The sequence below is a fragment of the Equus quagga genome, chromosome 12 (genome assembly GCF_021613505.1).
Source record: "Equus quagga isolate Etosha38 chromosome 12, UCLA_HA_Equagga_1.0, whole genome shotgun sequence".
NCBI classification, from domain to species: Eukaryota; Metazoa; Chordata; class Mammalia; order Perissodactyla; family Equidae; genus Equus; species Equus quagga.
This window is the reverse complement of record NC_060278.1, coordinates 21,874,666-21,902,566: the sequence shown is the minus strand read 5'-3', so window position 1 is coordinate 21,902,566 and position 27,901 is coordinate 21,874,666. Positions and strand designations below refer to the sequence as shown.

General features: G+C 43.8%; 1 protein-coding gene across 13 annotated transcripts in view; it reads left to right on the top strand.

Moving 5' to 3' along the window:
- Positions 1-27,901, top strand: part of CELF2 (CUGBP Elav-like family member 2) — a 507,313-nt gene that overhangs the window by 438,491 nt on the left and 40,921 nt on the right. For all 13 annotated transcript variants that reach the window (XM_046678505.1, XM_046678506.1, XM_046678503.1 and 10 more), the window contains 4 exons: positions 100-179; positions 4,432-4,590; positions 8,247-8,310; positions 19,697-19,831. In XM_046678505.1, the coding sequence (XP_046534461.1) occupies positions 100-179; positions 4,432-4,590; positions 8,247-8,310; positions 19,697-19,831 (438 nt within the window). The remainder of the gene's footprint in view (positions 1-99; positions 180-4,431; positions 4,591-8,246; positions 8,311-19,696; positions 19,832-27,901) is intronic.

Below are 27,901 nucleotides of genomic sequence, written 5' to 3'. Positions count from 1 at the left end.
GTGGCAGTTCTCGTAGACTGTGTTGGTTTAACAAGCGTCCAACCCTTTTGTCTTGTTGTTTTTTTGTCTTTCCTGCTCCCTGTCCCTTGTTTCCCACAGGCTGTGCGTTTGTCACATTTTCTACAAGGGCAATGGCACAGAATGCAATCAAAGCCATGCATCAGTCTCAGACCATGGAGGTACTGTATCATCTGCCCTTTCTTTGTTTTCTTTGTGCAAATGATGGGGAATGGTAAAGCGATTCTCTCCTGTGTGGATTGTTCACATGACAATCACAGATTTCAACTTTCACCATCTCTCTTTTCATTCATTCATATTCATTCTCTCTCTCTTTCTTTCTCTCTCTCTCTCTCTCTCTCTCAATTTTTCCCCTAATGACTTGAAATGCATTTAGGAAAACCTTCCGCTTGTTCGACATTATTTTTCGAGCCTTTGATTGCAGCGGCCCAGGTCCTGCAATGTAAAGTCGTGATGCAATTTAAGCCAAGTATCGTTCTGTACGTAAAGGATGCAGTACGTCCCCCAGCCCAGGGTGATGTGGAGTCAAGATTAACAGCCCCACTCCAAATTGCAGCTTGCCCCTGTCCTAACTCACAAGGTTCTTCTTCTTCCTGTCTTTTTTGTAAATGTGGGGTCGAGTTATCTTTATCTAGCCCAACAGAATTGGGTTTTTGCATCAAGAATGTTGGAGAAAGTTAATACTTCTCCCACTTCATTTAACCAGTGAAAATCTTAATGGATGACAGGCCCCTGAAAAATTAGATTTGTCTCCTCTTGAAAAAATGAACCATAACAAACATAAAGGCTCAAATTTGGTCTCCTAATGAGAGATAGTGGCTTTAGGGGAAGATAAATACGCTGGTGTGGGTGTTCGCCCACACATGTAGATAGATGGGCTGTACTTTTTAGTCTGTGATTTGGGTCACAGCCCTTCAGAATTTTGCACAAAAGCATTCTGAGAGTGATACGCTGTTACTGATTCTGTATTGTCCGATAGAACCATTTGGGAGTGCATGTTCTGCTGTATTATGTATACTGTATCTTTGTGAATGGGTGATCTTTTTCCAGAGGTGGCCTTGTGGTGTTATCTGAAGTTATGTTTTTCCTCTTTTGAGAAAAAAAAATTTTTCAATTTTATTTAATGTGCCAACATTTCTTTATTGATTGAGCTTCTTTTTTCACCTCCGTTTTTTGGGGGGTTTATTTTTTGTTTGTTTGTTTTGTTTGTTTTTTGCAATGCTGCATCTCCCAAAGCATGCTGGGAGCTAAGTGATCATTATGCGTCATGTTTTGTGGGCGATTTTTTATAGCGAGCCACAAGGTGGGTGGAAGGGGGGAAAGGAGTGTGCATGGCATTGTCATTAAGTGTTTACTGTACTTTTCTGAGTTTTGATATCAGCATTGCAAAGCCTATTGTCTTTTTCGAACTTCATTTTGACTTTGATATTCCTAACATATCTTATATAATCACTGTGCTTTCCTTTCAGTGCAATGCATTTTTAAGACACTCACACCCCTGCACACACACACCTGAAGGCAAGCTCAGGTGAAAATCAGCCATGATAGGAAATAATTAGCAGGATCTGAAATATCTAGGAATCTAATCTTGTATGACATGCATTTACCTATGTGACAATGTTTTTGTTCCCATTTCCCCTAACTTAGGCTGCTCCATTCTTGTGGATCAGTCTCATTTCTAGCTAAATTTCAGTTTGGAGATTAAAAGGAAAATGCTGTTAGGAAAAGGAAAGTCTTTACCTGTATTTATTATCTTCCATATATGTGTTTCATTCTTATTATTTCATTTCCAGTGATTTAGTGATTTGTACCTAACTTGGTCTCACCTTAGATAATTTTTTAACCTAAATCCTTTCAGCTCTGTTAGAAATACTGCTACCCCAGCTTCCTCACTCAGGGCTCCCCCTCCAGTAAAGCCACAGAGATGGTGGTGTGGGGGTCTGTGTTCTCCTGTGTTCCTACAGAAGGAGAGCTCAAGAACATGAAGCAGAACTGGGTGTGAACCCAAACCGAGAAATAATAGGCTCTCAGAATGACAAGAATCTGCTAGAGAGAATGGGGTGTATTTATTCATAAGAAATCCTGGATCTTTCGTTTCATATTTCTATTATAAAATATCAAATTTGCACTTGTTTTTAAACGTGGACATCCATGCTTAAATAAAGGGGCCCTCAGACACTTAAATTTCTTGTTTAATTAAAAAATACTCACATTTAAATGGAAGATTATATATTAGGCAATCACATTATAGTTGTACAACTGGGGTTTTTTAAACTAATTTTGTTATTTTCAGGCCTCTGACTCACAGCTTTAACCAAGATGAATTATCTAAGAGATCTGAGTTCAAAATGATGTGGATGTTAACGTTTAGAAGGACGCGTTCTTAAGAAGAATTAATTTTTATATTGTACCTTCTGTTTCCCCACTTTCCTCCAATCTGTCCCTGTCCCATTTTTCCCATCATGGTTGAAACAAGTTATTCTTGAGCCGTAATCCACTGGCCTAATATTCTGCTTTTCTATCATTTTTTTTTTGGTATTTAAGGAAGAAAAAAACAACCGTAAATGTCCTGTTAGGAGGAAGTGCTATAATTTGTTATGGAGCAGATTTGATACAAAATAACAACCCTTTCCCATGCAAAACCCTTTCTCTGTATAATTTCCATCTTCAGAGTATTTTGCTCTCTTTAAAGTATGAAGTGCTGAAATATGGAGCACATGAAGAAGAATGAAGTATAGATTTTTCAAATGGTGGAAATATCACTTTTATGCAGTTTAACATTCTGGCCTGTGACTGTAGCCGCCAGAGCTGAAGACCCACAGGCTGCAAGTTCACCCCGAAACAGTCACCTCACTTGTCACACATTTTTTTTTTTTTGTCATAACAGACAAGTCAGCCTTGCATATTCACAGCTACATCCCAATACCTACCCAAGGTGATAAAAAATAAATAAATAAAGCAAGTTTGTTTTCTAGGAGAAAGAAAAATGACCCCAAGGAAGGGAAAAGCTCATTTAAATAGGAATATAAAATTTCTGAGAGGAGAGAGAGAGAGGTCTATTATCATGCTGAGTTTCGATCAAAGTTTTCTTTTTAATCACTTGGGTAGAATTACTTTTTTTTTACCTCAGCAAAATTTAGCAGCTTTAATTGTGATGAAATGTGTAGGCAAGGTGTTCTAAGAAGAGAGTGGGGAGGGAGGAGAGCGTGTTTCTGCTGAGTACTGAGCAAGTGGGAAATGTTTGAAAGGTGCTGTTGAAAGGAAGTCTTCATGCTTGAGGCGTGAGGCCCTTAGTCTCCCTGATGATTTTCCCTCTCACAAACTTAAATTTGTCCTATTATATGACCCTTGGCCGTTTCTCCCTCACTACGCCTACTCCTCGCCTTTTAAAGGAAGTGAAAACTGAAAGAAGCTTCTAGAATGGTGAAATTCATTAGGAAAGGAAGCCAATAGGATCCTCCCTCTGCCATTTAAGACCATCTCCTTTGACTAGCATTCTGGTTTTTTTGGTTTCCAGTAGCTCTGGGGATCGCGGATAGAGTAGATATGACACAGAAGGAAGAGAGACCTTTCTGAAAACATGAGAACAATTATGTTGGTCAATACTTATGTTCTCTGATTATCTCTTTCCTTCATCCATGTTCCTGAATGAAATCCATCTCTCCCGATTGTATTGCTGGATCAACACAATTCCCATAGTTTCAAAGTTCAAAACTGTGTAAGCAGGGCCAACCCCAGTGGCCTAGTGGTTACATTCAGCATACTCTGCTTCGGCAGCACAGGTTCGTTTCCCGGGCGTGGGCCTACACCTCTCTGGTAGCGGCCATGCTGTGCTGGTGGCCTACATACTAAAAACAGAGGAAGATTGGCATGGATGTTAGCTCAGGGCAAATCTTCCTCAACAATAACAAAAAAGCATAACTGAAAATTGGAAAGAGTGAAAAAACAAATGAATGAATGAGAGACATTTTCACTGCCATTACAACTCTCCCTGTGTTTGTCCCTTAATCACATTTGGAAACAGGCAGACACAAAGACAAGTCCATCTTTCAGACATGTGAACCAGGAAGCATAATTAAGAACAGTGATAAGGTCTCTGGTCTCTGAGGAGGCCCTGAGATGGTTGCAGGAAGACACACGAAGACAGAAGGAGAGGCAGTTTAGTAATCAGAGCAAGAAAGCAAATGGCTTCACCGACCACCAGATCTCCAGAGAAACCAGTGGCAGTATCTGGAATTTTCTCTTGATGGTACTCTTAAGAAGAAGGAATATCAAACCACTTTAAAACCATTCCAGACCATTCCATGTGCTCCAAGATAGTTCAGAGAGCTAGAGGCAGTGCTGACTGAGTATCAGGAGAGGATTCAACCAGGCTGTAACTCCCTCTCCGCTTTCCGCTGTGTCTGACCACAGGGCTGCTCTTCACCCATCGTGGTGAAGTTCGCTGACACTCAGAAGGACAAAGAGCAAAGGCGCCTCCAGCAGCAGCTGGCACAGCAGATGCAACAGCTCAACACTGCCACCTGGGGGAACCTGACAGGTCTGGGCGGACTCACCCCGCAGTACCTGGCGGTAAGTGCTGGAGAAGGCCAGTCAGCGTGTGGTCCCAGGAGAGAGGAGCCTGCCCACTGTAACTCTGACAACCTACTTGTCCCCTAAGGACGCTAAAAAATTCATTTTAGGGACATTTTCAATCTCAGGAAATTACTGAAATCAGCATTGATGCAGACTGTTTTTCCAAGTTAAATTGATTAGCATAAGGGTGTGACTAATTTAATTCTTGCCTGATGTGGGCTGAGTGGAGTCCCACAAGACTGAGTTTCTAACCAGTGTTTCAGAGGCATCCTAAAATCCTGCATTAGAAGGGGCGTGACAAGCCTGATAGATGGCTATTTAACGGTATGGAGGCAGCTGTGGTTGGAGAGCTCACTACCCTGCAGGTTCGTCCAGTCCACACCAGGACCTCAAATGAAGCCCCGTGGAACTTCCATTCAGTGATCCTGGGTCTTCCCAGGGGAGCTGTGCTGATGAAATCAAATGTTTCTTACTCTGTCTCTTTGAAACCAAAAAGTTAGATCCTATTTCACTCCACATAGACCCAATTCTTTCAGCCATCTCTTACATTTCATTGTTTCTAAACTTTCCTGTTTGCCCTTGTGTTACCCATTTCACTCTGGCACTGTCTTCCTTAAAATACAACGACGAGAATTTAAGGCAATCCCCTCAGTAAGATCTAAACAGCACAGAGCAGAGACCCCTAGTGTGGACTTTAAAATATCGTCATGTAGCTTGAGCGTGGCATTTTTAGTAACCATGCCACATACAAGATGGAAGGCAGCTAATTCTCTCAGTTTTTATTTATTGTTACATGAATTACTGCTAAACCATGCTCCTCTCTCTCATTTTTCTGCTTTGGAACCTAAATGCTGGACTTCCCATTTTTTAATATAACATCAGATTGAGAGAGGAGCCCTTTTATTCCAGCCTCTGTCAGTGTGTGTGTGTTTGTGTTGTGTCCTAATTCTTTCATTTGACATTTTGACTGTCCCTCTCTGGATGGGTGATCCCTGGGCCTTACTTTGTAGAGCCTTCCTGTTCTGTAAAGTAGTCCTCACCGGGGCCTTGAAAGGTCGGATCACCCTGCTTGTTGCACAGATGAGGAACAGGAGGCCCAAAGACCTTCCGTAACTTTACCCAAGATCGTGCTGCTCGTGGTCAAGCGGGATTTCAGCCCTCTGTGTGTTCTCTTTATCTTGCCATGCTGCGACTCTGAGGACAGATACGGCTCATATTCCTCTTTTTACCCCCCTGCTCCCAGCATCTAGTGGCGCCTGGCATGTAACAGCTATTCAATTGATGTCTAGTTAAGAAGGAGAAGCATCCTTCTCCGGTCTTCATCTGAGTCATTGATGAAGCATTGACTGAGTTTGCTGTCATCTTCTCGCCATTTCTCCATTGTATCCACAAAGACACCATGAGCGATTTCATGATATCGTGCTAAAATCTATATATGCTCTGCCACACCTCTTTCTTGGTCTGTCAGTCTAGAAACTTTATGAAAAAAGAAATGAGTCTAGCTTAATAATTATTTTTCACAAACTTGGGCTTTCAGTTGTTCACAGGCCACGTTTAATTACGTATGCCAGAATTTTTATTAGAGATTGATGTCAAGCTAACCTTTTTGTCACTTCTAAGAATCCAGCTTCCCGCTCCACCATTTCTCAAAACGAAGACACATGTGCCTGTCTCTGGTCTTCTGGCACATCTCCCATGCCCCATGGCTCACAAAAATCTCGGGCACATGTTTCTTTGATCTCATCTGCAAATTATTTCTGTATCCTAAAAGAGAATTAATCTCAGCCTCATTTATAAAAACACATTTTTATATGCTATTTATGATGTTTTCTCCTATGAGGGCTTCCATTCTTTCTCCGCCATGTTTGTTCTACTGCTTTCAATTGCAAGTCCATTTCTTTGAAAGAGCCTTTGGCCTGTAAGCCCTTGCCCGCCTCTGGCTCACCCGAGAATGGTTGTCAGTGGAAAGAAGCCTAGGTAATAGTTTAATGATGCTCCAGGTTTCTCCATTTACCTCAGTAGGCATTACAAATTCCTAAAAACATCTTCAAAGGTAATTTAATTTTAGTTTAATTTTTTTAAATATCTGATTTGAGGAGGGAGTAAGGGCTTACAATCACAAGAGAATAGGACAGCCAAGAACTCAAACCAAAATAAGCGATTTCTATCAAAATGCATAATCCCTAGTTTCTCCCTCCTCCTCACCCTCTTCTTGTGTGTGTGTGTGTGTGTGTGTGTGTGTGTGTGTGTGTGACACCTAGATAATATATTCCAATGAGCTGAGAAGCATGAGCGAACGTTACAGACATTCTTCTGGTACCTGTTTCTGTTAATCCTCACAGCATCATTGTACCTGAGACATAGGTCATCAGCCACTGATCTTCTACCCAACTTGAAGCTTTGAGGTCAACTGATAGATGCCCATTTTTGAGTCCTATTTACCGTGGAGTTTTCTTCTCGAACTGCAGAGACCTCCCCTTAGCCAGAGGAACGACAGTGCTCCACGTTCTGTTCTGCAGAGCTCCAAATAAATTCTGCAAGCTGTTCTTAAAATAGTGAATTCGTCTTGTTCCTCCTAAGCACAACGTATCCTAATAATAATATTTTAATAATAAATTTGGTGAATCTGTGCTTTTTGATATCCATGTACATTTCAGTTTAGGAGATAACTATGTGCTTGCTCCCACATACAAATTATGTCTATATTGATCTACGTTACCAAAAGAGAATACCAATAAGTTTGGTCAAACAGTATAGCACCTCCATTAACCTATAATTCAACTGAATTAGGCAAATAAACACCTCAGAACAGCCACATGCCCGTACCTGGTGGGACCTACTGATTCTGCATGGGGGAAAAAATGTGTTTTTGAAAGTTCTAGGTGAGGCATGGGAGAAATGGGTGAAAGAGGTCTAAAGGTAAAAAGAAAAACCCCAATAAATTATACCTTAAAAAAAAAGCTCTAGGCAAAAAATGCAGAGACCTTTTCACAGGTATGTTAATTTCTTTTTTAAAAGATGTTAACATTTATAATGCATGGTGTCGATGTACCTAGCACCAGCTACTTCTAAGTTTTGACAAATAGTATGTTTCTGTCTGCCAGGGAAGACTTCTGAAAATGAGTGACCGTTGTCTTGGTCGTGTAGTCACAGCTGTAACTGTATGGCTGTGAACAGACACATTTATGTCTGTAGTTACCGTGATGATTTCTCTGTCTGCCCAAGAGTCAGTGAATCCATGTGCTTCTAATGAAGGATGGAGGAAACTGGGCTGTGAAGGAAAGTGGAAGAGAGCAAGGGATAGACCTTGACTGACAGAGACGAGTTACGGTAACTAGTGGGCTACAGAGACGTAGCATTAGTCACGCCATTTTGGTTTCAGTGGAGTTAACACCTGGTTGTGAAAAAGAGTAAATTGATGAATTGTTTTAAGGCAGCAGTGTTACTGAGTTTCCCCAGTGTCTGCGTATCTTAATAGAGATTAGACATTAATATGGATTTACAGCCCCAACTCTGGGAACCTTCAGTCCATCAGTAGGCAGTAGCAACCAATTATGTGAATGTCAAAGATTGGATATGCCGCAGTTTAATTCGCAAGTCCCTTTGTCCTCATGTCCCTGCTGGTCTGACGCCCCTTTGACATTCCTTTGCAGCTCCTGCAGCAGGCCACTTCCTCCAGCAACCTGGGTGCATTCAGTGGCATTCAGCAGATGGCTGGTAAGTCATGAACCGTGCCTTGCCTTTGACCATGCTGTGGTCTGAAGTGGGGGTGCGTTCAGAGGGCAAAAAAAAAGAAGCAGGAAAAAAGAAGAACTAAGAGTCATTACCAGTGCTCTTTGCTTTCTGGCTTAAGTGTGAAAATTAGAGTCAGCTGCACCCCTACCTCTGGCATTTCCAAGTTATGAAATGAGGGGGCTGAGAAATTCTGCATAGTATACTCAAGAGTTGTTTTGTTTCGTTTTTTTAATGGGATTGATTACTGGGGAATTTCCAACAAGGATTCCTATATCCGAGGCAGTCAAAATGATTGACATCCCTCTAAAATTTTAATAATAGGCAGCCAATAAAAAGGTTCTGAGCTCTGTAATGAAAGCCAAGATTGCAGGCCTGCCTTTGATACAGTCTGCAGTCCCTTGATAACCACAGACAATTAACAGGGTGCCTTTCTGACGTTAGTACCCCAGTTGACAGAATTGTGCATTGGGCGCTTGTATATGAAAGTAATCTTTGTTGTTGAGAAAATCAAAGTGTGACTGGATTTGAAAGCCAGCTCATGAAGGATTTCTGTTCATAATGAGCTGTGTCAGTAGTAACTGAGGCGCAGTGATTAGTGAAAGGTCACTCCTGCTGTGTCACCTTCCAGGCTGATATCCTAACTTAGCACTGGGCCAGGGAAGGTAGCCTGCGCCGCGTATCAGAACACAGGTGCTGTTAACCTGCGGCGAGCAACAGCAAGGAAGCTTTTTCCTTGTTTGATTCCTAAAAAGTGGGAGAAGAGGGCAAGGAGAAGAACAGATTTTTGGCACGTTCGAATCAAGCACAGTTTGTTTTAATCAAGGACACCCTGAGTCAATGAAATGAAACCTGAATGTGCAGAATAAAAGCCAGATTTCTTTGTTACTAAGAAAACTCCTTTTTTCCCATTTTTTAATCCAAATACACATCCTTGGGTTTTTTTCTTATTTCACATTGAATGGATCTGGAAAGATTTTCGATGAGCGGCCATAGGTTTCTGCTCACTTGTGTTCTGTGATCACCAGCCCAGCCTTCCACTGTGACCTCACGGGCTAATGGTAACTTGTTGTTGGACAGGACAGACTGGCCTAGAGTCAAAATATTGCTGAGTTATTCGTTGGGCTTTAAATCTCCTGGAACTGCCAGCTTGTTCTGTTGTAATACAGCTTTTGGATTATTAGAAAAAATATATGTTCTAAAAGGTAGTGAAATCATTCAGCAGTGTCTTTATGAATACAGTTTGGGAAGCTGGCCTTGGAGCTAAGAATCACATTGAATGGTTAATTTATTTTTAGGTCTGTGAAGGGAACTGGAGAGACATAAGTAAAATAGTCAGGCAGTTTTCTGTCTTTTAAAAAGAGAAAACCTCCAGACTGCAAGCTCTAAAATAAATGCTAAGATTTGTCACATTTTCTACCAATGCAAGATTTGTGTTTTTCTGCTAATAGTACAGACCCACCCAGATCCGAAATTAGGATCTTCCATTAAAAGAAGCTTCAGGCTCTCCCACTCCCACAGTTGAATTATGCAGAACTCCCACAGTTGAACTATGCAGAGAAGGTCACTGGGTCCAGAGGCCACTGCCGAGCGCATCCTGGGTAGACGGAGTCCCCGTCATTTTTTATTGGACTGTGTGCACCTCTGCCTCGCCAACCCCAGGTCAGGATGTTAGCATCTGCATGCTCTGGTGCTCATTTAAAAACTGAGGGTATCTGGGAGTCACCTTAGAAGGTGCATGGAGCAGATGGCTAATTTAAAGGCATTCTTTAAACATCTGGGATTTCCAAAATACGCTCTTCTTGAACCTTCAAAATATCAAATTCAGCACACTGAGTCTGCACAGGCTGTGAAATCAAATGCTGAGCAGTCCATCATCTACCATCACCTTGAATATTTAGAATATAAAGATGTGGATGTCAAGGCTCTGTCTGCTTGGCGATTTCTATAAAGGGTGCCCTACATTCATATGCATAATCAAGTCTCATCTTCCGAAGTGTTTGAAGCATTGTGGTTTGGGGTGTTTCTTTTTTCAATAAAGTCAAGTTATCTGGACTCCTGCTCTTTCGTCTTTTCCCAAAAGTAGGGCTTAACGTTTGTCTTTGCCAGTCATCTAGCCCAGTGTGGTAAAGTGAACATGGTGGATTGGTAGAGGTCACTTCCTAGGGAAGCTTCCCCACCTCCCCATATGTGGGAGGGGTGCCCTCTTCTGCGCTCCCCCAAAGCCCCATAGTTCCTTAGCTTCCTCCCTCACCTCTCTGAAAACTCCTGAATCAGCGGTGCTCCAGGAGGGCATGGCCTGGGCTGACGAACTCAGCCCTCACTCCTCTAAGAGGTGCTCATGACTGTTTTTGAGAGGATGAGTGAATAAACTTATAAACCGACAAACCCAAATGCATGTTTTAGATACATTCCCACTGGAGCTTAAGTTAAATGCCTGGTATTTGAATTAAGAAATTTGACTTTAGCCTTACAGCTTAGCCAAAAAACATAATATAAACTAATGAAAGTATCTTCACAGAGGAGGAGTTGAGGATTTGGAAATAAAGAGTTTGTACAACATCAAATGTGTTACAGAGCACATGGTACGTAACATATCCGGTAGAAGCAACATGAAGGAACCCAAGATGTCATTTATCCCAAACCCCACCTGAAGCTGAAATACTCATGGAGTGATTGAGATTCTGGCATAGTTCAAGTGGGCACCTATACAATTACACAATCGAAATGCGGTTTTTACATCTTACAGTGCCATATGATGAACTCCATATGTAAAACTCAGATAATCCAGCTTGGAACACTGTCACCAAAGAATGAAATAGCATTTCTGAAACCAATAATATTTTGTTGTGAACAACCCTCCAAACATAATGGTCTTTCCTCCAGGAGATTGAAGAGTCTAAAATGTGCCATTTAAATGAGTAAAACATTTTCTATTTGAGGAGAAAATAAAATAAAGCCAAAAAAAAGAAGCAGAAAAAGAAATTTTAGCAAGTTACATCAATAAAATCAAATGAGACGACTATATTTCTTTTTTCCCCAAAAAACTTATTTTCCTTTCACACTAAAAATAACTTCAGATGTGTTTCATGATTTTATAAAAGGGAACCTTTACTAAATATGGAATTTAAAACCAGAAAATAGATTAGGAAAAATCTTTATAAGCTTATGTTTATTTTTTTGTGCATCCTTGAAGTTGATTGATTTTATTTTCCCTCTTAAAACTTCTAATAAAAACTTGTCTCTGTCTCACTCGACCGCGATATTTGTTGCATGAATTTCTGAAATCTCAGAAACCTGGAGTCTGAGTTTGGGCTAAGAGTGTGGACTTTTCCTGAAGAAGAAGGAATAAGAGAACAGTAGCTTTCGGTCATTAATTTTGTTCTAACAACTATCATCTCAAAAGAATATCATCTTAGAAAAACAAGGGTAGTATTTTACAATTTTGTTTTTCACAGAGCTCCTTGGAATAATCATGCAGTTTATCCTCACAGCATGCCAAGGACAAAACCACCACCTCATTACTACATTACAGCTGGAGAAAGGGAAGTATGAAAGGATTAAATAACGTATGTGAGCCGGCAGCACCACTAAGTGGCATAATATGGGGAGGAATCAGAATGCCCAAGTATCACAACAACTTTGATAAGGTAGGGACCCCTGGGATCCCAGTTTATAGGTGGGGCAGCTGAGGCTTGGTAGAAAGGTTCATTGACAAACTTGGCCAAAGTCACTCAGCTAGTAAGCGGCCAATTGAAATTTCAAATACATCCCAGCCCTGAGCTCTCTGTTGCCCCGAAGCTCGTAAAACAGTGCTCCGTGGCTCAGCAAATTCAGATGTGTTCTGCAAACAGAGGCTGCGGTGGCTCGCCTACGCAAACTGTTTAACAGGCCAAATAACAAACAAATCCGAGCCGTGGATAAATAATGCAGAGAGAGCCCCAAAACTGTTCAAAAACAAGCAATTCGGAGTCAGTAAGAGGAAAAGTGCCTCCCTTCATTCTGGACATCGTTTCAAATTTCTTACGAGTGGGTTGTTTTTTCAGGGGAATTTTTTTCCTAGGATGAAGAATTGTGATTAAAGAGATTATAGAGATGATGCAGCTGTGGCTGAAGAAGAGTATCTTTGCTCATAAACGGGGGAAACTGTTTCCCTTTGCTTCTGAGGTTCAGTAAAGCTGTAGTAATGCCCTTTCAGGATGCTGGTCTAAATTTGTAAAGTAACAATAAAATTGTAGAGTGCAAATATTTGCTTAAAACAACATCATAGTGATCCTTTGGTCAATTTGAGCTCGACTCCTAGAGAAGACTGTCTGAGGATGTCTGTGACAGTGGAGAAGAGAGAAGACTTTCGCAAAAACATTGCTGAGCATCTCCCACTGGAGACGCTCCTGAGTTGTGAGGAGTGCATCGTGGACCCACAAAGATCCCGAATGCTTCCCAAGGCTGGTCTCCCACCCTCGCACTGCAGACACTTCCTGCGCAAGTGCTAATAGGCCTTATGAGAACTTCCATAACCACCCATCTGTCACTTTTTAACAGACCTGATTGGCAAGCACTTGTAACAACTGACATCTGTTCTCGCTTATTGATATGCAGATTTATGGTAATTGCTATGAACAATAAGACACAGAATTACCTAAGGTGAACATTAAATTAAATTTTCATGCCCTTCTCCTTATAAATAATTTTTTTTAAATCTTAAGTTTCAAGTAGGCATATTGCACATCTGTTTTGTACATCGTTTCTTCATTTTAAGAAGAATCTTCTTTTCCCAAGTAATGAATGAAAAATCAAATCCCTGTTTTCCCAACTTTTTTTCTTTTTTGCCATCTTGATCTTGGTACACTGTTGGATTTCACAAAACTTATTTAAATTTTTGCATTTCTAGTCGTCCAGATTATTGCCTCTGGTTTGAGGGGTGCCCATCTGAGCAGAGAGCCTTGTGAGGTTAAAAGTGGTCATTTTACTTCTCAGAAAAGAGTTGTTTGCCAAGCCAGAAGCAGCTTCCCCTGTGGGCGCCCGCTCTCCGTCTGGTGCCCTTTCTGGATGATTGTGTGGGAGCCCAGAGAAGAGGAAGGTGGGATGGGTGGGTGGGAAACCAGGAGGTGCCTGAGGAAGGAGCTGGAAGAGAGGAAAGGAGAGGATGTGCTAACCCACCCCCGAAGGAAAAAGAAAAAGAGGGACAGAGAACCAGAAATGTGAATTCAAAGTGAGCGGAAGCAGAAACTCCCCTGGAGACGGCCCATGGGGCCACCATTGTCAGCTGGGCCCTGGTGACTGACAGCACGGAGTTCACCAAAGGCCAGGACTCCTGTGCCATCCAGGAGCAGCTGGAGGTCTGAAGAGACCGTGATGCTGTGTGCCCAGAAGGTCTGGTCCAGTTAAGGAGGTAGAGAATGAAACCGTGCCAGCACGTCCTCACACAGCTTCCCGAGCTGCTCTCCTGACTTGAGGCAAATGCCTTTTCTGGATACAGCGTGGTCCCCAAGCCCCCTTCCCTGAATACGAGGGGATGGTAAGTGAGATGCCCACGCTGCGGGGAAGGGATTCCTGGCCTTGGGAGCACTGGGAGCAGGAAGAGCCAAAACACATCACCGAGGATGTGCTGTTGGCAGTGAGGGTCCGGAAACAGTCGCCCTGTGAAAATCCCCCAGGCTCTAACACGCCCTGGGATGAGTCCCGTGATGCGAGGGTGGCAGGAGACGTCAGCGGCATTTAGAAGGCCTGGGAGTGGGGCAGGAACGCCCTCACTGCTCGAAGGGGAGGTTTCTTCCTGGAGGGATGGACTAGCGAATGGGCCTTGGGCCTCGGCCCGGCTAGACAGAGGGATGCCCTGCAGGGCAGTTGGTGCCCTTGTTGCCCCACAGCCCATGTCCTGGCCGCAGTGGGACCCCCAACGTGGCTGGGGTTCCTGTTGGATCTCCATGTGCCTGCTACCCGGAGTCTCCTGCATCTGGCCGCCGCGTGGTCAGCTCGGATGTTCTGGGAGAATCTCTGGCTTCTTTGGCTTTCTTTCCATACCTTGTTTGTATATTCATCTTTGTTCTGAACGGGAGAAAGAGCTGTTTTCTCTCATTCTTTTCCTCTTTTCTCTGTGTCATCACTCCTCAGCTCTAATTTCTTCCTGATTCCTCATGTCACAGTCGCCACACCAACCCCAGCCCTCTCATTTGGTGGTTTTCTTCTAGGACTTGCACCTCTTCTAAGTTATCTTCATCAGTCAGATGTTTTTAAGCTGTTCAGGATCTATCACCAAAAAAGTTGTGGTCACACATCACACCCACACCTCCCCCCCCATGCACACATGTATACACATACTTTTTTATAAAATTTCATGGAGTTCGCAGACCTCCCCCGGAATCTGAATGGTGGACCTTTGGTTAAGAACCCCAGAATTAAGGTGACAAACGTATGGGAGGGAAACAGCCATGCACTGTGCTTGGTATTGCGAAGAACGAGGCCACCGGTCCATTTGTTCAGAGGAAACTGAAGTGGCTGATCTCTGATGTCTGGGGTTCTGGGGATCGATGGGAAAAGGAAGTCACGTTAAGAAGTTAAAGGGCCGATTAAGTGGTCTGGAGAGCAAGACGTAGTAGTGCTAGCTGCAGTGCGGTCACCAATTCCCTCGGTTCTTAGCTCCCGAGGAAGTCAGGATCACAAGTTCCATCCCGTGCAGTCTGGGGCTCGAACGCCGGCAATTTGAACAGAGGGACCTCTGTCAACGCCGTCCTCGGAACCACACTTCATCCCACTGCACTCAGACTCCTCACCCTGCAGCTTTTCACCGTTTAGTGAGGTCACTACAGGCAAATGTCAGAGCCAGTAAACGTTTCCTTCTGATGCCTCAGCCACATTTCCTCTGAAACCCTGTTCTAACACCCTTCCGTCCTCCCAGCCCCCCTCACCTCTCCAAGGTGCTAAGTTTAGTGAAGTAAGTGGAGATAAAGGCAGTAAGGAGGAGCAGGGATGAAGAGCTCCAGATGGGCCAAGAAGACAGAAGGAACTTGCAGGGGAAGCCATGCTGGCTGGGAGAGAAAGCAGAACGCTCCTCCATTTACCCAGAGCTTTAACCTCTCCGTGCCTCAGTTTTCTCTATCTCTAACATGTTCAGTCACAACGGTGCCCACATCATTTGGGTTCGTTAAGAAGACCAAATGAGCGGTCCCATGCACAGCATGAGCAGCAGGCCTGGCACGTGCTTTTCTCTGAGTACAATTATCATCAATTGAGGTCAACTATTGCAATTATTATCTAGCTAATAGAGCTTCCTCTGTTAGCTTCCTCCGCACTAGGCATTGTTCTCGGAGCTTTGTGCGCCTTGAAGCATTTAATCTTAACCTGTTGTAGTCCCACTTCACAGCTGAGAACATGAGGCGCAAACAGTTTGCTCAAGGTGATGTAGGTTGGCGGGAGGCGAGGCAGAGCAAGGATTTGAACCCAGGTGCGGGAGAACAGGGCCTCCACTCCTCTTGACCAGCCCTCGCTGCCTCCTATAATTGGCAGTTATTGTCACCAGCAGAGAAGGCTGTGCATCCCAGGCCCTAGGAACACAGGATAGGGTGAAATTAGAGCTGAGGAGTGATGACACAGGATAGGGTGAAGACAGACATGCTTCTGCATTGAGAAAAGCAGAAATGTGGGGGTCAGGGCTGGGAACGGGGTCTTCACCCAGAAAAGTTGGCGAGGAGACTGTCCACCGTCTCCTGTACTGAGCACGCACTTCTGAGAAATGAGTAGGGACAAGGGGCGCCCTGAGAGCCTACCAGGGGCAGCACCCAAGGACGGGAGAGGACAGGCTAGAAGGATGGCCAGGTCCTCCTGTGAAGCCCCCACGTCCACAGCTGCCGGCACTTCCCTGTGCTTCGCTGTCATCCTCATCAAACCAAAAACTCATGAAAATGAGTGTCCGAGTCAGGGCCCGTTTCCAGAATGTGAAGAAGTAGGATTATCTGCCAGTCCCTGGCTCCCTGCTCTAAAATACGGCCACCTCCTGATGCAAGGATTGTCTTGTTTTCCACTTAATTCCCAGTGTGGTGCCCAGGAACTGGCCCATCATGCCACTTGGTAACTGGTGGATGGGCAGACCGACAGACAAGACAACAGAGGTTGGATGGATGGACAGATGGGTGGGTGGGTGGATGGATGGATGGATGGCTAGACGGACAGGTTTGTAGACGGACAGGTGAGCGGAGAGATGGACAGATGGATGGGTGGGCAAATGCAGGTCCTCTTGCCTGCCGCTTGTCTCCCTCTGACCCTTCCCCTCTTCCTTTTCTTTCCATGCCGCTTAGATGCTGGCGATCACAATGGCCTCTTCTGTCCACCCTTCATCTCCTCTTCCTTTGCCCCTCTTTTTCCATTCCTTTCCTTGCAGTGTGATGGTTGAACAGAGTTGCCCCCCGCCCCAGCGAGGTGCCCCAGAGCCGCAATCCCTCTGCCTTTCCGGGTGGAGTCAGGGAGAGGCTGAACCGGAGGGCAGGCTCCCCTGGGTGGTGAAGCATGGGAAGGGGAAAGGCAGAGGGGCCCTGAGTGGGGACACAGCCCTGGGTTCCCAGCAGAGAGGCCAGTGGAACAGAGGACCGAGTGTTGTCCAGCTAGCCTGCAGGACATGTGATGAGTCTCGGTGGGTGAGATAAGGAATACGCATGGTTCTAATAAATATTTGTAGGATGGATTAATTAATGATTGAGGGAAACAGTCAATATTTGATGCTGTTATAAATACTGAAGAACTAACAAAGAACGGAGAAAACTGAAAACTTGGTCTGATCTATGGGCGATGCTCTTTAGAGCCACTGATGAAAATTTCCTTCTGGTTATTACCCTGTTCATTCATCCTACATAGAATCGTCCGTCACCTGCTGCGTGTGCAGTGTGTGTGTGTTTAGGCGGACTTGAAAATGAATAAGACAACATCGTTGTCCTCGAGGAACTTAGTATCTAGTCATGAAGGTAAGAAATACCTACAAAGAATGTCAACATGGAGTGTGATGAATGCCACAAGAGTTTGCAGAAACATGCAGAAAGTACATGTGTTAAATGCAGACTTCAGTCTTCCTTGGAGGGAGGCTGTGAGGTGTGGCGGGAGCGCTGCCCCAGACTCGGAGGGGTCCCCTGCCATTGGCTCTGAGGGCTCGGCCTAGGATCTGAGGCTCTGACCCACATCGGTGGGCTGAGCTCCTTCCAGCCCTGGAATTCTGCCATGCCAGCGCCATGGCTCCTGCCAGGGGTGGATCACAGATGTCCTGGAGGACCCTCCCCCCAGGGCCTAGGAGAGTGGCTCTGCTAGTCATTCTTCAATGCCAGACGTGCGTGGTGGGTTTTAATTTCAGTGCTAAACCACTCTGCTGGTCTGCACAGCCGTCTGTTGGCGATGCTGCCTGGTCATCTGGTTTATATCATTAAAACATTAGAGGAAATGGTAGTCACAAGAGGGCCAAGAGGGGACAGATGGGTTGGTAGAGATGTTCCTCAGTCCTCATGACGTAGCTCAAAGCCGGTGCTCTTGTCACACTCAAGTGACTGCTTTCAGGAGTGAGCCCCTTGCTGGGTCCAGGTGGGTCTGCACTAAGGCCAAGCGGCTCCCATATTGCCCCAGTTCTGCTTTCCTCAGGTAAACCTGAGAGAAGGCCAGTGCTGTGTCAGCTCCCTCATTCTCAGGGATCTGACCCTGTCTGACCTTTGATCAGAGAGAAGGAGAGAAAGCTTTGTTTCCAGTTGCATTTGCTTGAGAAAGCAGGGATAAGTTCACAGGATTCCACAAATACTTGTGCCCTGCTTCTAAGCACCCCCAGGAACTGAGTTTTGAAAAACAGGTGTCGGGCTTTCACGCTAAGCCAACAGGGCCGGGTGTCTCCTGGAAGAAGATAAAGTATCATTTTGAGCAAAACGAGAAGCCATTTTGCGGCAAAGACATCAGGACCTCTTTTCTGAGTAGAAATAAATCCTGATTAAGGCAGCCAGGCTGGAGGATGGATGGAGGAGCAGGACGAGGGAGCTCAGCAGCCATGCCTGAACCATGCTTAGGCTGAGGGCTCCCCACCAGGGGCTGGGGGCTGTGCTAGGTATTTTGCTGGAACATTCTCTTGCCCCTCAATCCATCCACCCCCACTACATATGGAAACTGTTGTCAGGCCACTTTCTCTAAAGCAGATTAAATTTGCTCCATAGATATCTGTTAAGTACCTGGATTTCAGACATGAGAAGAAGGTAAAATTAAGCTGATTACTTAACTCCAGTATCTTTCTGTATAAAATTCCTCTATCTAAGGAGAGCACCATTTTTTCCTGCTTCTCGAATGTACAGTAGCATGAAGTGAGTCATGGAGAAAGACTTTGAAGGTTCAGAAAACCTTTGGATGGAGACAGAGAAGGGCGTAGCACAGACACCAGGCCCGAGCGCCCTCAGGCATGGCCAGGCTCCCGTGACACATCAGCCCCCAGGTCTCTCAGCTGATCCCACCCTCCTCCTCTTGCAAAATTTTGCTTCTCTCTGCTCTTCTTGTCTGAATTTTTACTAGCCGGAGATTCATTCTAGTTAGAAGTAGTCCATCCTTAAAATACAAGTACCTTGAAAAGGCAAATACAAATATTTTACAAATAAAAATATTAAGCCACTGCCATTTTTATTCATTCTTTCTTTTAGTCATCAAATATTATTGGAGTTCCTACTATGGAGACATTTTAGAATTCACATTTAGAATTAGTCTGGAGAGAGAAGTTCAGTGGCAATAATAGTAACAGCAACAGTAGTCGCTAATGTTCATTGGGTCCTTACGTTGGGCCTGTCACCGTGCTGAGTCATTTGCATTCGTCATCTTAGTTACTCTGCACAGCAGCCCTTTGATGTAAGGTAGAGTTGATATCACTGCTCACTAAGCAAGACGTGGAGAGGTTAAGTCACCTGCCCAGGGTCACAAAGCTCCAGGGCAGAACCAGGGAGCTGCATCAGTTCAACTTCAGAGGAAGAGCTTGTAACCAATGAAGTCTCGTTTCCTCTAGAGGAACCACAGGCTCACACAGGCGGCGGTGAGGGTAGGGTCTGAGCATCTACCCTGAAGCCGTGCCTCCCTCCGCCCAAGCCCACTTCCCCCTTTCTCCACAGCTGCATGGTAGGCGGCCAGGCCACACAGAGAAATGCCCTGCGCATCGTTCTGGTGACCTCTCCAGCCCTGGAGGAAGCAGCTGGGAAGAGTGCCCTGGGTTAGGACAGGCAGCTCCACAGGGAGGCGACTCTGCCGAGGAGACCTACAGTGACGCAGGAGTCACCATCGCAGGGCTGGGGCCTCCTGCTCCTGTCGTCTGCCGTCTCTTGGTTGGAAGCTGGCAAAGGGGGCCTTTGGCTAAAGTCGTGTTTCTCTTCCTCCGCAGGCATGAATGCTTTACAGTTACAGAATCTGGCGACGCTGGCGGCGGCCGCCGCCGCGGCCCAGACCTCAGCCACCACCACCAATGCCAATCCTCTGTCCACCACGAGCAGCGCCCTGGGAGCCCTCACCAGTCCAGGTAAGGGGTGCTCCTCCCCGGCTGAGGATGCGGTCTGCGTGCACCTGGGTGCCAGGGGCAGGGGTGCTGTGGCCAGACAGGGCCTGCGAAGCTGCACGGGGCATCAGGGCCATTTCATTTTTTTTTTTTTAAAGAAACAAAGTTTGAATGCGTGTGTGTGTTATTTTCCAAGGATAAAAGGAAAAAGAGTTTCCTGTGGGAGAATCCACCGTGTTAGTGATTCTGACACAATCCTTTTGTGTAAAAAATGCCTATATTGTCGGTTCAATCCTCACTAAGTCTTCACCATTATAGAGAGTCTTATGCTTTTTTCCTCCTTTTTTTTTTTTTAAAGCAATTTAAGAATTCTCTGTTAAATCTCAAAATCCCTAACCATTCCAGTGTCATATTTCACACCAGCTCTGTCTTTCACGTTTGATTTTAACATCCACGATCTGGAGGGGACCATCCTTGTTCGTTTATGGTCATGTTCTGGGCTGTGTAATTTAACATCCTTTTCCTCAGAAATTTTGTTGCCTTATTCCAAAGCAGATGCCATTTTCCTCTTCATACAAGCCAGATGTGATGTGGTTGCTTAGATACCATGATTTGTTTTCTAAAAAATGTTTCGCTGGCTTTTCTTCCTCTCTGAATTTTCTAGACCTTGAGAGATGATCTCACCCCCTCTGGTACATGGAGGAGCTGGCCTGGACAATCTCCAATCTCGCTTGTAACTTTGAAAATTCCATGAAAATTCAGCTATGCCCAAAAGATTAGCTAAATGCTGAAAAAGCTTTTATGTAATAGTGAGGGGATTTCTTGCAGAAAAATGGAAAAGGAAAGAGCTACAGCAGACCTGCTTTCCGAAGGCTCTAGACTTTAAGGAGCCTTGAAGCCCGCTCCTTGAACCTGTGGCATGCTCAAAAGCAGCGGTCCTTGATTTGTGTAGGAAACATTGTGTATCTAATACATTTCCCTCTGAGTATGGTTTAGAGGGAGAAACCTAACAGATGGTTAGGAGAGGCTGGGAGATTCACCCTTAATACGTGGTAATCTCATAGCAACAGCAAATAGGTGCGTAGATTTCATTCTTCAAATGTCTTCAAAAATGTACCATTACTACATGTGGGTCACGTTTTATGCAATAAACAGTATTCCTGAAAAACCAACTTTAAGTCATTTTTTTCAACAAATCAAGTTCTAGCTCTAATGCAATAATATCTAAACTTGTTATTTAAATAAACCCTTTAATGACCCTTTTTGAGAAACAAACATTTTTGACATGATAAATTCCCCCTTATAAAATAAGTGATTTTTCTTTAAAACAAATTAAATATTTGACATCTCTAATGTATCAGCTTTATAAATCAGGTTGAAAAGTATTTTCTCAAGGAGTAATTTTTATCTCCCCTGTGAGGACCATGAAATGATCACATTACAACAGCACAGAGTGTTGGACATGCATTTTATTGCATCTTTAGTCAGACGCTGATATTTTTAACTATGTTTGGGGAAAGAAACTAAAAATCACTCAAAAATCTGAACACTTTTATTTTTGTTTGTTTATATGAAAATGAAGAGGATTAGCTCCTTTTTTAAGAGAAAGCAGTATTTAACTATATTTTGGCAAAAATTTTTCCAACCTGGGCCTTCATCTTCTCTCCCTTTTGAGAGTAACCAGCAGAAAATGACCAAATCATTGGTAAGCAGATGGAACTCTTTTTCTTATGAAAACTCTTTTCCTTGTGCAGCAAGGAGCCAGATAGCTCACAGCTTGGACCATCAATCCTTAAAGAATCTAACTTTGATATATTTAATGTAGTTACATTAAAATTATTCTATTCCAAAGGCAGACCATTATCACAAATGGACATTTTGGTTAACAGTCTCTGACCCGTTGTTTGCTTCTGGGGGTCATTTGACTTCATTAAAAGATGCTCTTCCATTGTGATATTTGGGCTGGAATGTGCCTTGGTTCCAGGGAATCAGAATCACTATTCGACCGTTTCATTCTTCTTTAAGAGAAGACTGGTCAGTCTAAGAAACGCAAACGAGGATGGAAGCTGATGGGTGCAGGCGATGCCACTGATCAATAATCGTTATTAAGTGGCTGTCTAGTGTTAGGCACTGCCCTCAGGGCTGGGGACACTGGCGGGGACAGAGCAGGTGCGCGTCTTGCTCTCATGAGGCTCCCAGTCTGTTGGGGGAACTCAGACAATAAGCATGTGTGATGGGCAGGTGCTGTGAAGAGAGCTCAGACAGGAAAAGGGGGAGAGAGAGAAGGAGATTGAAGGAAGCTTCCCTCCTTGAAAGGTGACACTGGAGCAGAAACCTGAATAAAGGGAAGGAAGCCACATAGATATCTGGGGAAGGGGCATTCAGGCCAAGGACAGAGCAAGTGTAAGGGCTGTGAGGCAGCTGGGAGCTTGGTGTGATGGCAACCTAGCAAGGAAGTTGTGGTGCTGAGCGCAGGGCTGAGGGCAGAGGAGGAGCGGAGGGATGATAGGGGAGGTCCACATCCATGGATCCACGTGGGTTCCATCCAATATGGTCAGGAGCACGACTATGCTGTAACCTTCATAAAATGCAGGGTACTCTAACAGCCTGGCAAGAGGGCCAAAGTATGTGTTTAAGGAACTTTAAACATACTTGGCCATTTTCAGTTTCTTCTGAGACCTTAATGAAAGGGAAAATGTGTCCCAAGATGTATTTTCTTTCTTCCTGCTCCCGTCAAAACCTGCCACTGGCAAAGTGTCCTTCCCTTCGCTCTTTAAGTGGCATTCTGCCCTTCCGTAAATTCTGCTAACTGAGGTATCATGGAGAGTGAATTTGCTCTTCTCTATTGAGGAATGCTTTGCATAATAGCTGAAAGTATTTCATTAGAGTCCTGAAGTGTAGCAGCAGAAATGATTTAAATCTACATTTCAATTATTTTTCTTAAGTGTAACTAAAAAATCTGGCGTTTAAGTGAAAGTAAATTATTTGTCTAATTTCCATCAGGGACTTTTTCAAAGTCACAGAAAATGTGGTTAGTGGAATTCATGACTCTCCACTTCATCAGAGCAATTTCCTGTGAAATAAGGGGGGTAGGGCAGTTCCCAAGGCCAATGCCATTATTTCTTTTTTAAATGATAAAAAACAGGGGTTCCTATTGCACCATTGACAAGTCCAGTCAAACTGTGAAATGCTCTGTGTAGACCTTGGTTTTACCTGATTTTAAATGTCTCTTACGCTTCAGACAAATCCATCTAGAAAGAAAAGGGACAATTCAATCCCCAAACTATTAATTTTTTTAATAATTGTAAATTTATCATTTCAATTTTGCATACCCGGGAACAGTCTCCCTACAGCATTATTATAAATGATTTTAAACAGTCTATGCTTTAAAACATGAAAGATTAAGCTTTAATTTTTGTTTAAAAATCCCCTTAGGCAATAAATAGGTTCCTTTGTCTCATGGCCTTGAAATAAAAATTAAAATAGTCTAAATTGCCCATGGTTAGAATAAGTGTTTCATGCAATTATCAGATGGTAGTGAATAAAATTAGAAATTAAATCATGAAAGAATAAAAACCAGGTAAATGCATATTATGCCTTTTATGAGTTTCTCATGGGTCTTTTGAAGCCTAATTTAATCATGTTTCTTGTCTTTTATTTTGTTATGATAATTTTTTCTTTGTTTACTTCAAACTCCTATTTAGTTAATTAATTCTTGGGTCATTTCTACTTACCCCATTTTGAACCTGTTTTTGAGGAATGTGTCTCTGTGTTGGTAGAAAGAGGCAAATTATCTCTAAGGCGTGTAGCTAGGTCTTAAAGAAAGATGATAATATTTGTCTTCTACCCAGCTTGTAGATTTGCTGTTTTTGCCTGGTGATTTTGAGAGCTCAGAAGAGCATTGTTAGTACCACAAATGAACACTTCTTTGGCATTTTCTGCCTAAAACATAGTATTGCATTCATGTGCCACATTCTTCCATTGACCTTCTGTTTCCTTTTTTTAAAGGTGTTTTAAATTCTCCAGACGCTTCCTTAAGTCCACTCAGTCCAGTGCGCGCTTCAGGATAACAGATAATTTCTTTCAAATAGTGTGAGGCATTTTAAGATGCTAGGAAGCATTTTTCTATTCCCACCGTTGGCTTTTCAAAGAGTTTTCACTGTGAATTCTAGGCAGCATTTCTTCCCCATCTTCAGGATGTTGCCTGCCTCCTTGAGGCCGTGAGGGGCACAAAGTTACAAGGAAGGGGTGAAGCTTCCTTGTGGACTGTCTGAGACCAGAGGTGTTTTCCTGTGAGTCGGACCTCTCCTGGGCTCCTCATGTAAGAAGGACCAGTTACCAGTGAGCGGTTACCTTCACTGTCACACGCCCGTGTCACCAGGGCAGCGGTGGAGAAAAGCAGCAGACTGAACAGCTGGATGAACATTGGGAGACAAGTTGTCCTCAGAGTCACCCCAGAGCCTCTCGGTGTTGCAAGAGGCTTTACCCTGGCCCCTAAGTGTATCTGCATGTGTGTCAGAGGAGAACTCGCATCATGGGAGGAGATGTAATTCTTAGGCTAATTGAACCCACATTTTTGAGCCTTCTACTTTGTGCATGAAAATGAGTTGGGCCCTGCCATGCCCTGTCCCAGCTGTCACATGCAAGGAGCAGGAACACAGGTAGAGTCTGATGGGGCCAGGAGAGAGGGACAGACAGACAATGAGCGCTAGGAGAGGCCATCTCCCCCAGGGCTGCTGCAGTGATCCCGCAGCCTCAGGAAGTGTCAAAGGACACTTCTTCCACAACCCTGTTCTCCCCCTGCCTTCCGGCCCCGTTCAGTGGATCATCATCATCTCTCTTACCTTCCTCAGCAAAGTGATCTGTACAGCCAGCCTCCGGGTCGGTTGTACATCTCATCTGCCGCGACATCCAGTCGGTTCTCTCTCCAAAATAGCTCTTTCTTCCCCTCCGATCAACACTACCCAGATGGAGCCCTTGTTTCCGCTCCCTTTGTACTATCAGAGCAGCCTGCAGCTCCGCTTCTCCATCCATTCTGTACACTGTTGGCCAAACAGAGCAGCCCTGTTCATATGCTTTGCATGTGGTTCACGGTTGTCTGGAGTAAAACAAACTCCGTAGCATGTGTTCAAGGCGCTCCCTGGTCTGCCTTCATCCCTTCATGCCAGAACCATCACTGCCCCCTAAGAAGCCCACCCTCCAGCCAAACCAGGTGATTCTTCATCCTCCCTGAACACACTGTCGGCTTTTCTGCCCTTACTCCTGCTCGCTTCTCTGCCTAGAATTCCTTCCCCTCATCTCCTCCTATGAAAATCTCCTACATCACCAATTTATTGCAGTGTCAGTTCTTAGATTAATGTACAGGCATAAAATTGGTGTTTTTAATGCACATTAGAAAAAGTATAGTTTATACTACTTCTGTAAATTAAGCTACAGTAAAAAGTGTTTGATAGTAACTAATCAAAATTGCTTTTAGAGGCTGGCCCCATGGGCTAGTGGTTCAGTTTGGTGCACTCTGCTTTGGTGGCCCAGGTTTGGTTCTGGGGCATAGACCTACACCACTCATCAGTGGCCATGCTGTGGCAGCGACCCACATACAAACTAGAGGAAGACTGGCACAGATGTTAGCTCAGGGTGAATCTTCTCAAGCAAAAAGAAGAGGAAGATTGGCAACAGATGTTAGCTCAGGGCAAATCTTCCTCAGGAAAAAAAAATTGCTTTTAATACTCTAATGCATATCTTTTAAGAATCAAGGCAAATACCACCTCCACCATGAAGCCTTCCAGAAAGGATTAATTGCTTCCACATTGTATTTCTAACAGGAATACTAACTCATTCTAGGCCTGGGTCAAATGCAGACTCCTTCATGAGGAGCTATATTAGAAGGGAAACGCTGAAGATGGAGGAAAGCTGAGGGGTTGAGCAGGGCAGGCATATTCTGTAAATGCCACCCATCCATCCTTCTGCGCTACCACAGTACATTCTTCATACTTCTGTTAAGACACTCGACATATCTACTTTGTGGGATGGTTGTTTAGGCACAAGCCTTGTCTCTCACCTTCTAGATAGTAAGTTCTTTCAAAGTAGGAACTGTTTGTTTACTTGTAATCCCCCTTGCGTTTGGAACAATTAATCACACAGAGGCCCTCAAATGTTTTTTTACTCGATTGAATAGCAAAGTAAAAATGTTCTAAGACAAATGTTTCAAAGCCATTTGTTCAGTCTACGACATGTGCACATCGCTAAGAAGGAGCCTGCGTCTGTCATGGTGACACTTGACAGGGTCAGTGACCCGTGATTTGGTTCTTGAGTAACCCAACACTAGCCACACCCTAAGGGGAGTATTCAGGTCTGACAGGCTTCTGAAGAATGAATCAATATTAATTTACATTAGGACAAAGTCATATAAAGCAGTTTTTTATTCCAATAATTTTATGAAGATTGGCTTTTAAAAGAGTTCTGGTGTCATGATATAGAATAAGTGCGAGTAACATATCAAATAAAGGCATTTCATTTTCAGAAGAAACATCTTCTCTAAGTGGGCCTGTGAAAGATCGTCCTCAGAAAGCACTCCTTAACTGTGTGTGCCTCCCTAACCTCAGATAGCCCTCGGGTGCCCACACTAGTTAGGTAAATTTAACTTTTCAGAATATTTTTTACTCATGCTGTACTTTGGTGTTTTGTGTGTGTGTGTGTGTGTGTGTGTGTGTGTGTGTATGTGTATGTGTGTGTGTAAGACTGGCCCTGAGCTAACATCCATTACCAATCCTCCTCTTTTTGCTTGAAGAAGATTGTCACTGGGCTAACATCTGTGCCAGTCTTCCTCTATTTTGTGTGGGATGCCACCGCGGCATGGCTTGACGAGCAGTGCTAGGTCTGCGCCCAGGATCTGAACCCGTGAACCCCAGGCTGCCAAAGCAGAGCACACGAACTTAACCACCAGGCCACCAGGCCAGCCTCTACTTTGGCGTTTTATTAATTCGAGGAGCAGTTACTCATTTGAAGATTATCTGGCTCTCTTGCCCTCCCATTTCTCTCCATTGGCCCATCTTTTTTCACTGCTTATTATCAAGGAGAAGTAAATCTCAGAACAATCCAGTTCCCTTTCATTAGCTATACTTTTAAGTGTTTTAGTCAAGCAGAGTCAAGTCGGTGGTTCAAATTAGCTATTTATTTATGGGGTTGAATCCGTCAGACAGCTTTACACCCTTATTACTACAGAAAGAGGACTGACATCCCATTCTTTGCTCATTTCCTGCAAATTTTAACATTCTGTGCTTTTTTTTCTAGTAGGTTTCCACAAGTTAACTTGTTCTTGACATTACAGAGCTCACTTTATTTTAATCAGTGTTAATGGAGTCGAATGTTGCATAAAATGGTCCGTAAGGAAAATATCACTATAGTGTTTATAATTTCTTGATAAATTTTTTCATTCAGGCAACAAGTATTTATTGAGTGTCTACTATGTACTTGGAATTCTAGGCTTTTGAAACACATGAGTGGACAAAGCTGACAAAAATCCCTGCCTTCATGTAGTATACGTATATTCTAGCATTAACCTTTAAAAAATATTTGACTAATTCCCACTATAGTAAAGTGATTTGGTTAGACTTTAAGCATAAACTATATTCTACACCCTTTAAAAAAATTTCCATAACCAATTTTTTGCATACCTTATGTTAAAATTGTGTAAATGAGACCAAGGTGGGAGAGGAGGCATATTCTTTCTCTTTCTTCCTCTTCTGTAAGCTGTTTCATTTTTCTATCCGTTTGACGCAGCCAAGGGCTCTGAGAGTAGTCTTCACTGTTAGGGTGGGTTTAGTAAGTGGTAAGACCAGAAAAAAAGAAGGGTATGTGGCACTTCTGCTCTGTGGCTTCTCACCAGAAGCACTTCATGAAAACCAAGTTTTTCAAAAGTTCATTGGCATTTAAAACATATTTTTGAAAAAAGTAATAATTGGGAGTGGTCTGCTTTTCTAGTAAATGGTTCGTTATTTGCCATTGATCATCCTGCTTCTAGAGTTTTTTTTTAAAAAGAGAAAAAGGCATGCAGGGTCCAGCCCCATGGCTGAATGGTTAAGTTCATGTGCTCCG